The sequence below is a fragment of the Cervus elaphus genome, chromosome 5 (assembly GCF_910594005.1).
Source record: "Cervus elaphus chromosome 5, mCerEla1.1, whole genome shotgun sequence".
NCBI classification, from domain to species: Eukaryota; Metazoa; Chordata; class Mammalia; order Artiodactyla; family Cervidae; genus Cervus; species Cervus elaphus.
This window is the reverse complement of record NC_057819.1, coordinates 10,023,885-10,040,000: the sequence shown is the minus strand read 5'-3', so window position 1 is coordinate 10,040,000 and position 16,116 is coordinate 10,023,885. Positions and strand designations below refer to the sequence as shown.

The following is a 16,116-nucleotide window of genomic DNA, read 5'->3' as shown; positions in this document are numbered from 1 at the left end:
CTTTCTCCTCTTAGCAGAAGTCCAGGTTCCCAAGCAGGTAAATGGAGTTGGGATTTAGAGAGTAAAGTTGACCACCAGCTGTAGACCTTAAGCCGAGTCCTAGTGTATGAATTTACAACAGTGACCTCAGCATGGTGGGGTCTCTAGGGGACTGATTTTATTTGGGTAGTTAATAGATTCCTGAGATACACTAAATTCTTACCATTGGATTCACTTTTCCATTGGCTGTACCGACTGCTTTATGCCCTGCTAGCTTCTAAATACCTCAGGCAGCCCGTACAGCAGGACAGTTAAACCTAGATTCTTCTCTGCAGCCCAGCTGCTTTATTTCTAGTTCTGCCTTTGAAGTACTCCCTCTGTGTGTGTGAACATCTTTATATATGTCTTATTGTAACATTGTGTATGGTGGGGGGTGGAGGAAACAGCCTATGAAGTCTACTGGTAGGGAAGTGGCTCAATTACAGCATTTTTACTATGAAATTCTTTACACCTACTGAAAAGGGAGATAGCTCACTTCCTGAACCTTTAAGATGAAAGGAATTTGTGGAAAAAGACAAAGCATGACACCATTTTTGTGTTAAAAAAGTCACACAAAACAAAGCATTTCAATGTAGGTTTATGTATCTAAATGTATAGAAAAATCCTGGGATGAGTGTGTTCCAGATCACTAACAGTGTTCCACTCTAGGGACTGAGCTCAGGATTGAGAGGCTGTCACCTTCTTAAAAACAGTTTTGCTTATATATAGAATATATTATTGTGTTATGAAATTAAACAGTTATGATTTCAGAGAGCTGTCTTCTGATCTTCATCCACCTGGCAGATAGTTTTCGATACTTAAAATTTATTTTTCTCAGGCATTTTCAGTGAAATGTCCAAGATCAGAACATTTTGTGACTCTTGTGATCATTTGCCTGTCACTTTGCAGATTTAGGAGCCTGAGACGAAGGCCGGGGCTTGGTTAGTGGCAGGGACTGGGACTAGAGTCTAAGGGCTACGCAGCCATCATGCTCTTCAGTTTAACTGAGATGGGAGCTACTGTACAAAGGAACATGGCAAAACATTGACTGCATCATCTGTGACACAGAGATTGTGTTTTCACAGACTAGCTTTCCTGAAGGTATGTGGGCTTTAACACATTCAGGCAAGAGCAGTTGGACAGGCCTAGAAATAAAAGTACCACAGTGCCCTGGCTGACTGTGGACAGGCCTCTACATACCAGCAGTGATCAGGGCAGTGGGTGGGCTGATCTGTGGGAAATGTTCAGCTCTGGGTCAGAAAGGATGGAGAAGATGACAACCTAGGGAAGGGAGTAGCAAGGAAAAGCTTGCATTTTGCTGGATTATGTTGCTGTGTATGTTTTGAATTCTAACTGAATATTCCCTAGGTCATAGACATCTGCTGGCTAGAACATAAAGGCTGACCTGATTACATTTCATTTCTTTTTCTTGAAGCTTTTTATCCATATAAAACTAGTCCATGACATCCAATTCCTATGCCTTGAGAGTTGGCTCACGTGGAAAGGGTTTTTCTTACTGTGGGAAATGGATTTTGCAATGCCTTCTAGTGTTCTCATAACCTTGAAACTTGTCTCTCCCTATTCTGATCACTTATGTGAACAGTAGGCCATATTCTTGGCTTTATAAGCACATGGCAGAGTTGAAGGTAGATCAAGGTTTAGCTTTTTGAGGCAGTGTTGCTGATTATCCAGACCTGATTCGGTGTTAACCTCTTCTGTTTTATTAAGTTGACTTGTATAATCAGGTTTCTGGTTCCCTTTCAGACTTTCTGCTGACCCCTCTGTCACCCACTGCCAGTCAGGGCAGTCCTTCATTCTGCGTTGGAAGTCTGGAAGAAGACTCTCCCTTCCCTTCCTTTGCCCAGGTAAACCCTCTGCTCGTAAAGCAGCCCACGGGCGTTTAACGTGCGCTTTGCTGCTTGTTCTTCCTGGAAATCTGTCTGCTGGAGACAGGGAGATTCACAGGCTAATGTTGCACTGACTTTCAAAATCATGGAAGGCTTTTTAAAGAGAAGCTCATGGATTTAGTCTCAGATACTACCGTTTTAGCAAGGAAAGAAGCAAAGAATAGCTGAGGAAGAATCAGTTTTAATTATTTAACAAGTCACTAGATTATCCGTGTACTAACACTGATCTAGGGGCTGGGGATATGTTAGTCAATTTTAACTGGCCCCTAGTTCTGGGACCTCTGACTTACGTGGTATGTATCTGTTACATATAATAAACCATTCTTTGCTTTGGGAAAGGGAAGGTTGTCTTGGTTATCCTGTAACTAACTAGCCAAAGTGGCTGTCTTGAGATGGGTTGAAGGGAGCACTAGGCTAGTAAGATTTAATGTCAAATCAGTATCAATCTTTAAGCAAATAGTCAGCTTTCCTGCATTTGATAACTGAGGAAGATAGTCAGACAGGTTGACAAGTACCCCATAGGAAGTTAGTGTTCACTTCTTTGGGATTAGTTTGGACTCATTTGCTTACCAGTTCTTAAACATCTGAGGTTGATACAGATATTTCTCACATATAGATGGCAGTTTGTGCTGAGAAATAAGCAGGAATTCAGCTTTGGTGAGGAGAGTCCTTGAAATCAAGGATGAAATAGTTGAGAGTGATCCTGAAAATGAACTACTTGGTTTCAGAGGTTATAAGCAAGTGACTCCCAGGAGTTAGGTCAATGCCTGAGTTGTTTTTTTAGCTAGGTTTTACTGCCATTGTGTTTTTCATCTTTATATTTTGAAAAACTTCAAACTTAGAGAGTTGAATGGATAGTGTAATGAATATTCATACTTTTTACTCAGATTCATCAGTAGTTACTGTTTTGCTGTGTTTGCTTTTTCTTTTTTTGCTGTGTTGAAAATAAGTTACAGACCTCATGAATGACATTTCACCACTAAATACTTGAAAGATACATACCACTCAAATGACATTCTCCTATATGCCCACAATTGTCATGGTTACATCAGAGACATTCAGTGGATCTAATACTGAGATGGCACATACTTCTGTTTTCCCGTCGGTCTCAGTGTCCTGTATTGTTTTCAGTCAGAGTTAATCGGACTTTCATTGCATTTAGTGTGTCAGCTCTCCTCAGTCCCCTTTGGCCCACAACAGTTCCCCTGGCTTCTGTTTTGTTTTTTTTTTAACATGTGGCATGGATATTTTGAGGGCTTCCCTCATAGCTCAGTTGGTAAAGAATCTGCCTGCAATGCAGGAGTCCCTGGTTCGATTCCTGGGTCGGGAAGATCCCCTGGAGGAGGGCATGGCAACCCTCTCCAGTATTCTTGCCTGGAGAATCCTATGGACAGAGAAGCCAGGCAGGCTACTACAGTCCATGAGGTCACGAGAGTTGGACACGACTTAGTGACTAAACCACATGGGTATTTTTGAAGCATCTAGGCCCACTGTTCTATAGATGATCCTACACTGTAGATTTTCTGATTGTTTCTTCATTAGTGGACCCAGGCTAAACATTTAAATATTTTTGGTGAGATTAAAATATAGGTGGTATTTTAGTGATCTTATAAGATGATTCAGATGTTGTACTGTTAGACCCCAGACTCTTGGGGACCAAGGGAGCAGATTCTCACAGTAGTACATGATGAAGAAAGTTTATCAATGAAATCAGTATCTGCCAGTTGAATTCATCTTGCACAATATTCAAGCCCCAGTTTGGGACACATTTGGGACAGGCATGCTGATGTGAATCTTGTGGGGTTTGTTTCTTAGTACAATGCACCCTGCTTTAGGTGGCATGGCATGTGTGGTAGATAGGATGCAGAGTGACCCTCAGCATTTCCAGAGCTGGCCTTGGCCAACTGAGGTGAAAAATTCCTCTTTTGGGAGGGACTGTTCTGCTGTTACTATACTTTCAGGAATCTGGTTTATGGCTGAATCTAAACGTTAATAGTTAAGGAGCTATTGAAAAAGCAAAGACTGAAAGGTAATGAGGGCTGTGGGAGCAGTTTCGGGATAAAGTTAAATTGGTTTTTGTGGCCTTGGGTAACTGAGGTTTGCTCGGCAGGTGGTTTGTTTTAAACTTGGAAGGTCCTGTACACTCCTTACTGCAAGAGGAGTAATGTTGATGTTTTTAGGCGTCTCCAGAAGAGGAAAATTTTGTCCAGAAGAAAGGAATGACATGAAGTTGGGATTTCCCACTTCAAAATCAGAGTATAAACCTCTTGTGCCTTCTTTGCAGTATTCTTTACCTGTTTCCTAAGGAACAGAACAGCTTCTGGTTTCCCACCTTGTTAGTTTCACTGCCAGTTCAGGATATAGGGGACATGATGAAAACACAGTGTTAGGAAAAGAAGTATCCAGAAAATTTTTTCCCAGTGTGGGTACTTGATTCTGTGTCTCCCGTACCCATCAGTGTCAAGGTAGGAGTCTGGAGAAGAAACAGGATCAGTAACTTAAATTCTTCCCCTTCCTTTTCCCACTTTGGCAGATGCTGAGAGTTGGAAAAGCAAAAGCAGATGTATGGCCCAAAACCGCTCCAAAGAAAGGTGAGAATGGCCCTCTGGTAAAGGGGAAGCCTGGCCCCTTTCAGAAAGTAGGTTCTGGAGTTGTATCTGCGATTTTAACACTGGTGTGTTTTAGATGAAAACACCCTAGGTCCTCCCGCCCCTGTGGACAGCGATGGGGAGAGTGATAACTCAGACCGCGTTCCGGTGCCCAGTTTCCAGAATTCCTTCAGCCAAGCTATTGAAGCAGCCTTCATGAAACTGGACACACCAGTGACTTCAGATCCGCTCTCTGGTAAAGGCACAGGAGCGGGGTGCTCGGCTCAGGGCTGTGGTTCCCTCCTGGATCCAGGGGCACTGATCACTGATCACTTGGCTCTTTCCCTCTGAGCCTCAGGGCTCACATTCTAGTGTTAACTAACATTCCACCTGGTGTATCAAATGGCTCGTTTTTGCACCCCAGATTAATTCTTGAGGCCTTTGTGAAGTTCTGCGTACCTTTTTTCCCCCAGCCTTATAGATTTTTGAATCCTGAGGTGGTGAAGGTGGCTGATAGATGGATGTCAGACTCAAAGCACACCCCCACTCTGTGGTATTCACGACTAGCATTTATGATGTGCTTCCCACATGCCTAGCATTGTGCTAATTTTATTCTCCCAGTAACTGTATTAAATGGGTATAACTACATTACAGATGAGCTGGGCTGGGATCGAAGTGATGTGTCTGAAGACAAACACCCAGAGAGTGCAAGGCCGGTATTTGAATCCAGGCAGTCTAATTCCAGAGCCTGCATGACTCTCATCAGTGGAAACTGGCCAGGGGGCAAAGCGGTGGCATTCTAAGCTCTTTCTGTTTTTTGTTTAGAAGAGAAAGGAGGAAAGAAAAGAAAGAAACAGAAACAGAAGCTCCTGTTCAGCACCTCCGTCGTCCACACCAAGTGACACTACTGGCCCAGGCTGACTTCTCCATCTGGTTTTCTTTTTATTTGCGCTTTTGTTTTGCTGCTGTAATTTTTAAGTATTTGAGTTTGAACAGATTAGCTCTGGGGGGGAGGGGGTTTCCACAATGTGAGGGGGAACCAAGAAAATTTTAAATACAGTGTATTTTCCAGCTTCCCGTCTTTACACCAAAATAAAGTATTGACACTCACAAGAGAGCTCTTCCTGCCAAGGTTTTTAGTTTGTTGCCAGGTAGTCTTTTTGACCCACGTGTAATTAGTTTTTCTCAACCCCAGCTTAAGTTTTAGTCTCCTGGAGCAGCCCAAACCAGTGTTAGGGCACCTTGCTTTCAGCATATCTATTGGTATGTCTTTTAAAAATAGTTGAATCTTTTCTATCTGTTCAGTACTCCTCTCATTAAAGAAACAGAGGGATGGGAATAAATGGATGTAGGATACCCAGCTTGAATTGTAGTTTTTCTTCTGACAACCAGGCTGTGGTGTCAGACCCAGGTTGCACTTGTATGTGTGATAGAGGGTTTTACCTTCTGTTTGGCACAGAAAGTAACTGTCATTGGCTCAGGAGGCCCTAGGACCTGATAGCCTTTAGGTCAAGCTTGTTTCAAGTGACAGTGGCCTGAATTACAGAAACGGAGGAGTCTGGCACACCCGGAGGCAGAGCAGGACAGGTTTGAAAGCAGTGGGGATACCTCCCCCAACCCCTGCCCCCCACTGCTTCCCTGTTGTCTAGAGCAGTCTTATGCCTTGGTTTGAGCTGAATTTGAGTGATGTGAATTATTTTGCTGCTTAATAAAGTGACCTCTAGGTATAATAGACTATGAAGGCAAATAGTTGCAATAAATCTCCTGCATAAGCATTGTGAGCTTTCTGGTTTCTTTAAGATTTATTTCAGGTCAGCTAGACATATACTTCTTAATAGGTTAAGGTAACAGCTGCTGTGAACTTGAGCCATTCTGTTTTCATGGAGTCATGTCTTTCCTAGTGTCAGGCCTAAAGGGTTCTTGATCTGGGCTTATTTTATTAGTTCTAACCTCCCATTCTTAAAATGACAAATGTTTGTTAAACGTATTAATATGTAAGGGACTTTCGAGTGATGTCCATTTTATAAAGGAGAGAATAGGTCCTTGAAGTGTGTTTAGTAGGTAGCAAATCAAAACGGGTCATGTCTCCTGTCTCTCCTAATTCCTGTGAGTGCATTGTCTCACCTGCCTTCAGGTGCCAGGTAGGTATAAGGCAGTAGAGAAGGGTGGAACTGGAGAAAACAACCAGATGTTGGCAGCTGCTATTTGACTTTGTAATAATGAGGTCAGGTAACATTATTACAAAGATATTTTCCCCCACTCAAAAGTATAAGAATTGTATTACTATTATTTTTTGTCAGGTTACCTGGTCAAGTATTGGCCAAGAATCTGTTTATTTTTAAGGTCCTTGGGGTCACTGAGACCAGCTCTAGATCTGTGCTGGTTTAGTTGCTGTGTCTCACTAACACTATTACTCTGAGGACTTCCCTAGATGTCCAGTGGTTAAGACTCTTGAGTTTCCACTGCGAGGGGCCTGTTACCAATCCCTGGTTGAGGAGCTGAGATCCTACATGCCCCACACTGTGGACAAGTAAAGGTCAAAACTGCTACTCCGAAATGACCTGGATTGCTTAGGGCCCAACCAAGGGGCAGGGCTATCGGGTCTCCAGTGGGAGGCTATACATCTAGTACCACACAGGGAGCTGGTCTTGCTACTGAGGCCAGGGATGGAAGGAGAAAGAGACTAGGCCAACCATGAACTTCACATGTACACTAAGTGCTAAAAGAAGCCAAATACATTTATTAAACCTGCTCCCAGCCAGGCAGTTAGATACAAAGATGGCTATAAAGACAGGGGCTTCACAACCTGCAGAACCACTTAACCAGGCAATGCTGGGTAAAGGTGACTTCGATTAGTTTTACTAAGTCCATTTTGAGCTGGTCACCTGGCCTCTGGTCAGCAGTCATCCAGTTTGGGAACTGCAGAAGATGCTGCTGCCTCTCAGAATGTCCCATCCCAGTGAGTGGACCCCGAGGCCTGGGCACAGCACAGCGTGCAAAGGTTCACTCCATTGGCTCAGCAGTCTCCTCGCCGCCACTATTGGAAAGCTCCTCCCCAGCCGACTCCTCCTCTAGTAAACAGCTTTTAGTGACAGACTTCTGGATAGCCTCCCGCTCTCCTGGAGAAAGAGCAAGGTGAAGAGCATGAGTGACCTCTCATTCAGCCAGAGGCCATGGCCAGTCCCTGCTCAGTGGGCACAGGGCTAGCATCCCTTACCTTCATCAGTGCAGTTCTGCAACAGGATCAACAGCTGTCTCCTGTTGTACTGAATCAGGAACTTCTGGCATGTTCTAATTGTACCTGGCACAGGTAAGAGCTTTGTGGTCAGCAGCTTGTGGAAAGTATTTGCCTCAGAGTCTTGCAGAGCTCGGAAAAAGTATCTTGCTCTTAGCAAGAGAGCAGGAATACCCATCTACCACATAAGACTGAATGCTGAACCTGCTACAAAACCAGCCATATCCCATGCACCCCTACCTCCCACGTGTAAGGTGTTGAGAAAACACGGGTAGCGGTGTCCTTTGTTTTCCAAGTATGTGATGAAGGGAAGAGCTGACCACACAAGCCGGTAGAATTCCTTCCTGCATCGCAGTAGCACTATTCCGGTATAGGCATTGAGGTATCGTACTACAGCAGGGGAGAAAATAAAAATCATTTGGGGAAACTGGACTGTTAGGGATGGGTTAAAAATCTTTGCCTAATTAAGCACCTATGTGTTAGAGATCAGAGATGGCTCAAGACAGTGGCACTTCGAATGCATCAGTAAGTAAAAACTTGATTTCTGAAGGGGGAAAAAAAAATTAGTAGGACAGCCCATTTACAGACAGTAAAGAATCCCCCTGCAATGCAAGAGACCCAGGTTTGATCCCTGGGTTGGGATGATCCCCTGGAGAAGGGAATGGCTATCCACTCGAGTATTGAGAATTTCATGAACTGGACAGAGGAGCCTGGGTCAGACAGGACTGAGCAACTTAACACTTCATTTATGGAAGGGAGAAACATCCAGTGCCTTGCACACCACTAAGAATTGGTGAATTTAGAATTTAAAATGTTCTTCTAATGCATTGACTAGTTAACTTAATAAATTGAGTTGGGAGTGCAGAGATCCACCTTCCTCAGAAAACCCCTGGCTGAAAACCACGTTGTCCTGTAACTGGGCTATGTAGGTTTTTCAAACAGTCAACTGAGTCTCACCTGAGGTAGGAAAGCTATGTATATGTGCATCACCTCTGGAATTCAATTTCAAAGAATATGGTAAAAGGGAACGACAGTAGTGTAGCTGTTGAGAGGGCCTGCTCCTATCTACATACACACAAGTATGCGTCCTGAACAGGCCCTTTTCAAGGGTAATTAGATACAAGGGGTTCTTGCCCAATGTCCCACTGCCTAAGTCGCTTCACTCGTCCCGCTCTGTGACCCTATGGGCTGTAACCCGCCAAGCTCCCTCTGTCCATGGGATTCTCCAGGAGATCTTCCCAACCCAAGGACTGAACTCGTGGCCTACTATTAGCTAGCTCTCCGCCTCACTGGATTCACCCAGACCTCGGGATGCGACCCTGCTAGAAAGAACGGTATCTTACATAGGACAGTACACAAGGCTTGGCAGTTCCCGGGGTCGTTCGTGCCCCTTTCTCCCTCCTGTGGCCACCGCCCCTTCCAAACCCCGCCGTCCGCCCGGTTCCCAAGCACCCTCGCACCCGCAAAGCCGATGGAACAGGCGGCAGCGCCGAAAGTCCCGTGCACGCGGGCGATCGTGTCCCGCACCAGGGTGCCCAGCACTCGGTCCTCCAGAGTCAGGCGGCAGCGGGGGTCGTCAGACACCACTTCGCAGAGCAGGTACCTGCGGCGGGCGAGAGGGAGGTGAGCCCAAGGGCAGGCCCGCGGGGACCGGGCAAGGGGCTGTTGGCGAGAGACTTGTTTACCTGTGCTTGAACCGCACCATGGCTGCCTCCACCTCCGGCGGCCAGACGCGCAAACCGGATGTCTGCTTTCGTCGGCGGCCAATAGGAAGTTGGCCCGGCAGCCACTCAGGGAGGCGGAGCTAGAATGTAGGCGGAGCCCTGTGTCAGTCTCCCCCGAGCTCCGCCTCTTCTCTGCGGTGCGCAGGCGTCCTTGCTCAGTACCGAGCTGATGCAGTTGGGAGCTAGGCTGCGCGATTGATGGATTTTTGTGCCTGTGATGGGTGGTTGTGCCCACTCATTAATTCTGTATGCGGCATTTGGAGCCTCCACGATGTTTACTTTCTAACACAGTCGTGCGTGCATTTATATTTTCTCCCCAAGTCTTGAGGGCAAGATCTTGCACTCACAAGCCAAGGATTCACAGAGGGGAAATTGGGACTCATATTCAGATTACAGCTCGGTTCAATTTCCCCTTACAGCCAAATACTTTATTACTGTTTAGGCCTTTTAACAACCTTATGGAGTCAGGTGTATTGTCTCATTTTTTGTGCAAAAACCATCTGTGATCATTATATTTTGTTTCTGTTTATTCTGTGTGTACTCGTTTTTTAAACAGAAAAGCACAAAGAAGCGAATAAAAATAAGTTATAACCCCAGCACCAAGAGAGAATACTTTACCATGTAGTGGGTTTTTTCCCCTAGTTTTACCCCTATGCCTGCAGTTCTCTATGTGAGGTCCAGGAACCACTGAGTTTTCTGAGATTCTTTCAGAGAGTCTCCAGTATCAAGTCACTTTCATAATACTACTAAGATGCTATTTGTTTCACTCTCTCAGAGTGGACAGTAAAGTTTTCCAGAGGCCACATGACATGTACTGACATTATTGTTCTGATGGTGAAACGAATTGTGCATTGTGTTTTAAACATTTCTCAGTTTTAATAAACATGGTAAATATTAACATATTCCACAAAGCAAAAGCTCTTTGGGATCCTCAATAATTTAATGAGTGAGAAAGTGTCCTGAGACAAAAAAAAAAAAAAAAAACACAAAAAACTGAGATGAGAACTTCTGCTGTATGTTAAATTATATTTTTCCTTTTATTTTCTTTTTAAGAATAGAATCATACAGTTTAGTATTCTTTCCCCCACTGCCCGAATATCCTTTAAAAAATAAACGGTCTTATCTTAGTGAGGCATAACATACATTAAGGGCATATTAAGTGAATTTTTACATATGTATAGACTTTTGCAACTATTGCCCAGATAAAGAGAAAGAACATTTCCAGTGCCCAAGAAGGTTCCTGTGCCCTCTTCTCAGCCAAAAACCTTCCCAGAAGTGACCTCTATTCTGATTTCTATCATGATTGATAAGCTTTGCCTGTTCTTGAACTTTGTGTATGTGTGTGTGTTAGTCGCTTAGTCGTGTCCGACTCGTTGTGGCCCCATGGACTGTAGCCTGCCAGGCTCCTCTGTCCATGGGATTCTCCAGGCAAGAATACTGGAGTGGGTTACCATGCCCTTCTCCGGGGTATCTTCCTGACCCAGGGATCGAACCCAAGTTCTCTGGCATTGCAGGCAGATTCTTTACCACTTGAACTACGGTTTTCCCATGTTCTTGAACTTTACATAAATATAAATCTCCAACAGCATGTTTGTGTGTGCCTGTGTGTATGGCTCCTTTCTCTCAACATATTGTCTTTACATTCATTCTGTCATTTGACTATACTTTCATGTCAACTGTTTACAATTTAGTGACTGAGCCACAACAACAATTCTTCAAGGTTATTTTTCAGCTGCCCCAGACGGCTTTGTTTAGATGCACCACTGCTAAACAGGTCTATATTTCCATGATGGACATTTAAATTTGTTCAAAAATTTCTTGTTATACCCAGTGCTTTGATGCTCAGCCTTATATCTAGCTCTTTGTGGCCATCCTTGACTATTTATTTGTAGACCTGTCAGGGACCTGGCAGGCCCTGTGAGAACCGTGAAGGGAGTCGGATTTCACAACCGATTGTTTGCAATATTTGGAATGAGTTCTCAATTTTTCCACCTCTCATTCTAAATCACCTTAAAGGAGGGACGCTGAGGAAGGAAGGGGAAGAGGGACAGCCGTCGCCCTGTCTAGGTCTCTTCTCACCCAAGAACCACCTTATTATCTAAAAACGGTCCCCGCCCGCGTCCTCCTTTGGCCAGCAGGGGGCGGCAGATGCTCATAATGTGTGGAGAAAGTCTCTGCCTCTGCGCTTCCCGCCTCCCCTTCCACCCTTAAAATATCTCCCCTAACTCCAGCCTTCAACTCATTTAATCCCCAAATCGCGCCATTTCATAGATGCAGCTGGGGCTCTGACCCAAGTCACACGTTCAATAAGGAGCAAGATCAGAATTCCAACTCCAGTCCATCCGACTTCAGGGTCCCGGCTCTGGTCTACACCGCTGAAGTATTCCTGTGAGCGGTTTCGCCGTCCACTTTGTATATACATTGGAGAGACTACAGGTGTAAGTTAGAATCTCTTCTCCGTTGTTTACCAGACACGTGCTGTCGGGGCGATTAATTCATGTCTCCAGATCTCAGTTTCCTCATCTGTGCGATGGGGTAATAATGGTTCCTCCCTCGTGCGTGCTGCATATGAGATTTAAACGAGATACCACGCGCAAACGCCTAGCTAGCACCTTGAGTGCACTGTAAACGTGATTTCGAGCGAATGATTTAGTGCCACCCGCAGGCACAGCCCCGGGGGAAGCACACCGGGTCCGTCCTGGGCCTCCTCTCCTCGGATTCTGCCCGGCGCCCTGCGTCCCCGACCGACTAGGGTCCGGACACCCGCGGGCCGGGCTGCAGGGAGGGGAGGCGTTGGCGGCTAAGGCCGCTCCCGGCGGTAATTAGCCGGTGTAGACTCCCGCCTCGCCAGCCGCTAATTACACGTCTCCTAATGAGGCCGGCGGCTGTTTGCAATCACTCGGGTCCCCGCCGCGCGGCGCGGGAGGCCGCGGGGGAATACGCCCGCGGGGGCGTGGATGGCGGCTGCAGCCCGAGACCGCGAGATCCGCTGGGCGGCGGCGGGGGTGCGCCCCGGCGGCGTCTGCCCCGCATTGTGCGCCTGGCTCAGTCAGTCTTTGGAATCATTATCATCCCACTTTACAGATGAGGAAGGGGGCTGAGGCTCGGAAAGACGAACTCAGCCGCAAAACTCACTCTGGAATAGTCTAATCCAGTGCCCTTAACACGGTACGGCCTGGATCAATGGGGTACTTGCTGTTGTGACTCCTGGGACTTTCAGAAGCATATGTCCCAGATCAGATAAAAGAGGCGGGGGTGAGGGTGGGGTGCCGGACGTAGAGGGGGACTTCCTTTGAGCTCTTTCCCATTTGAAGGTTCTCACCATCAATTTGCCCTTTTGGATCAGACACAAAACCGAGTATCAGCTCCAGTAAGGCCTTTAAAGTTTACTTGGAAAAGTAAATCGTATAACCCATTTCACAGACTGGGAAACCTGGCGCGTTTCCTAGGAGGTGGTTGGGGCTACTGCTAAAATGCTCCCATAGTGATGCATGTGGGTGCATGTGAGATTTAAATGAGATACCATGGGCAAGCGCCTAGCACTGTGAATTCCCTGGTGATCCAGTGGTTAGGACTCACTGTTTTTACTGCTGATGGCCCAGGTTCAGTCCCTGGTCAGGGAACTAAGATTCCGGCAAGCCATGTGGGATGCCTGGTGGAGAGGGTGGGGGGGGGGGAAGCTCCCATAACATCAAGGTGGGCTTCCAGGATGGCTCAGCCTAAAGAATCTGCCCGCAATGCAGGATCCCTGGGTGGGGAACAGCCCCTGAAGGAGGAAACGGCAACCCATTCCAGTATTCTTGCCTGAAAAATCTCATGGACAGAGGAGCCTGGTGGGCTACAGTCCATGGGATCACAGAGAGTCAAACACAACTGAGCACACAGTTCAGAGGTTCAACATGATGGTAGGAAGCTACAACTGTGTTTCTTGTTCTCTTCTGGGATGGGATCCAGAGTAGCTGCTTTCTTTCTTTCTTTTTTTTAATATTTACTTATTTTTGACTGCATCAGGTCTTAGTTGCGCTGCCCAGGCTTCTCTCTAGTTGTGTCCTGAGGGTTTAGTTGCCCCATGGCATGTGGGATCTTAGTTCCCTGACCAGGGATGGAACCTGCACCCCTTGAATCGGAAGCAGATTCTTAACCACCGGACCACCCAGGAAGTCCCTAGCTGCCTCTATTCTTCCTCCTTATGTTCTGGGCTACCACTCATTAGGCTCTCACTATGAGCCAGATACTGTCCTGAGCACTTTGTGGGCTTGACTTCCTTTAGTCCACCCCATGAACATAGGCCCCATTACTCTCTGAAGCTGAGGGAGGAAAGTGACTTGCCTGAGGTCGCACAGTAATTTTGTATTCGAGCAGGCAGTGGCGGCCCTTGCCGGGAGCCATTGCTGTGCCACCCATTACCAGGCAGTGGTTATCGCGAGACCACTAACGTGGGCCAGTTAGAACGGCGGTTAGAAGTCCCATCAGCCACTGGGCAGCGCCACAGCGGGCCCCTCTCCCAAGCGAGCAACTGTCACCGAGCGACCCTTCGTGGGCTATTCAGCTAACAGTCGTCGGAGTGGTGGTCTGTCAGGAGGAGAGTAAGGTAAGAGACCGATCACCACCTGCTCTCTGGGGCCCTCCAGCTCATGTGGCCTCGGGCCAGCGAACAGGGGACCCAGGGAACAGGCTGTGTCCTGCAGGACTCCAGAGCCCTCACCATGGCCGCCCATGGCTGGGCCCAGGCCTTGAGGTGGCGGGGAACCTCTCTCCCTTCCCCACCTCTACACTTCGACCTACCGACCTACTGGCGGTGGCCGGCTGTGTGGGATGCCGTCTGCAGGACCTGGCCCCCGCCATTTGGGTGGCCTGAGGAGCCTGAGGGCTGGGTGGGTTGATGCTTTTGAACTGTGGTGTTGGAGAATACTCTTGAGAGTCCCTTGGACTGTAAGGAGATCCAACCAGTCAATCCTAAAGGAAATCAACCCTGAATATTCATTGGAAGGACTGATGCTGAAGCTGAAACTGCAATACTTTGTCCACCTGATGCGAAGAACTGACTCATTTGAAAAGACCCTGATGCTGGGAAAGACTGAAGGCGGCAGGAGAAGGGGATGACAGAGGATGAGATGGTTGGATGGCATCACCGACTCAATGGACTTGAGTTTGAGTAAATTGTGGGAGTTGGTGACGGACAGGGAGGCCTGGTGTGCTGCAGTCCATGGGTTCGCAAAGAGCTGGACACGACTGGGGGACTGAACTGAACTGAACTGAACTGAAGAGCCTGAGGGCTGGCTGGGTCCTTCAGTGATGATGGCTGGGCAGGGCCTGGGGACCTGGCCCTGAGGGTGCCACGGGCTGAGGCCTGCCTCCGCAGCTGGGCCTGAGCACTGGCGGGAGGACCCGGATTGGGTGCTGGACGAAGGCTTTGGGACAAGGTGACAGCTCCTGCAGGGACACGCTTCTCTTAACCAGGGCCTGGACCTTGGAGGGTGACAGGTGTGCCTTTGGGACCTTGCCCTTTCTCGTCAGAACAGAGAATGACATTTGTTTGGTGGAGATTTATAGGAACGTTGTTACCTGATTGAGACCTGACCTCAGGAGCAAAGAATCCGACACCAAGACGTTTGCAAAGCACCATGCCCCTCCCTCACCTTTCCTGGAAAAGGGCTTTGCTGAGAGCTTTCTGGGAGTTTGGGGTTTTAAAGGCATGAGCCACCGGTCTCCTTTAGGACCCTGAACCAAACCTTTCTCTGTTTCAAACTCTGACGTTTTGGTATCATTTCGCCTCACTGTGTGTTGGGCACATGGACTTGTGTTTCTGTAACAATTTCAGCAGAGACCTTTTGTCTTACCCCTCAAACCTGTGCTCTTGACCTCTTGCTCTCTACCTCTTCTGGGATGTCTGGGACCTAGAAGGATGTTCAAAGGAGGTATATGCAGCTGGGGTGCCATTCTGAAGTATCTTCGGCATCCAGCGGGTCCTGACTGGAGCCTGCATGCTGCCACAGTGGTTGGTGGCAAAGAAAAATGGTTCCGCATCAGCATCTTGTTAAGCAGCCACTGCTCATTAGGGGCTCCTGCTCCTCTAATCCAATCAACCAGTTCCCTATAAAACCTTCATGGGGACAATCTGGATAAAATTAAACCTTCCATCTGCTTGGCCAGGGGCCTGGGGGCTGCATACTCTGGGTTGCTGGGGCAGGCACAGCCCTCCCTGAGCCTCAGAGACAGAACATCGTGCTTCTCCCTCATCCTCCCTGCCTGTGGACCTCCTTCCCTTTGCCCTGCCTGCCATGAGGATTCACTTATCCCCAAATTAATTGAAATTACAAGGGCACTACTGTGACCCAGCAATTTCTCCACCAGTAATTTATCCCATTGAGATTCTTGGGCTTGTACCCAATGACAAATAGACCAGGGTGTATCTTGTATCATTGTTTGTGATAGTAAAAGGCTACCTTAGTGTCCACCAGAAAGGATCCACTGTATGTGTACATTTATTGGACAACCACATGCCAGAGAATTCGCTAAATGCTTCACGTCAGTTCAGTTCAGTTGCTCAGTCATGTCCAACCTGTTGCGACCCCATGGACTGCAGCACGCCAGGCTTCCCTGTCCATCACTAACTCCTGGAGCTTGCTCAAACTCATGTCCAT

At 47.2% G+C, this 16,116-nt stretch overlaps 2 protein-coding genes across 2 annotated transcripts in view; one reads left to right on the top strand and one right to left on the bottom strand.

Annotated features, from left to right (window-relative positions):
• RNF10 (ring finger protein 10) overlaps positions 1-6,288 on the top strand; it is a 34,832-nt gene extending 28,544 nt beyond the window's left edge. Inside the window, exons 13-17 of the mRNA XM_043901608.1 lie at positions 1-37; positions 1,783-1,883; positions 4,459-4,516; positions 4,611-4,769; positions 5,339-6,288. The exon at positions 1-37 is cut by the window's left edge and continues 119 nt beyond it. Of these exons, the coding sequence (XP_043757543.1) occupies positions 1-37; positions 1,783-1,883; positions 4,459-4,516; positions 4,611-4,769; positions 5,339-5,415 (432 nt within the window). The 3' untranslated portion in view covers positions 5,416-6,288. The remainder of the gene's footprint in view (positions 38-1,782; positions 1,884-4,458; positions 4,517-4,610; positions 4,770-5,338) is intronic.
• Positions 6,289-7,233: 945 nt separating this feature from the next.
• Positions 7,234-9,522, bottom strand: POP5 (POP5 homolog, ribonuclease P/MRP subunit). Its single transcript, XM_043901609.1, has 5 exons — positions 9,434-9,522; positions 9,209-9,351; positions 7,989-8,138; positions 7,731-7,814; positions 7,234-7,632 (listed from the first exon to the last, which is right to left on the bottom strand). Exons 1-5 carry the CDS (start codon positions 9,451-9,453, stop codon positions 7,517-7,519), a joined length of 513 nt encoding a protein of 170 aa, XP_043757544.1. The 5' UTR covers positions 9,454-9,522; the 3' UTR covers positions 7,234-7,516.
• Between the last annotated feature and the right edge of the window lie 6,594 nt (positions 9,523-16,116).

Bases quoted from the DNA above. Each gene is read 5' to 3' on its own strand.
- POP5 (XM_043901609.1), bottom strand. From the start codon at position 9,453: ATGGTGCGGTTCAAGCACAG. The intron at 9,352-9,433 runs GTAAACAAGTCT...CGCCCGCCGCAG, and splicing joins ATGGTGCGGTTCAAGCACAG to GTACCTGCTCTGCGAAGTGG. The intron at 7,633-7,730 runs GTAAGGGATGCT...CTCTTTCTCCAG, and splicing joins GCAGAACTGCACTGATGAAG to GAGAGCGGGAGGCTATCCAG.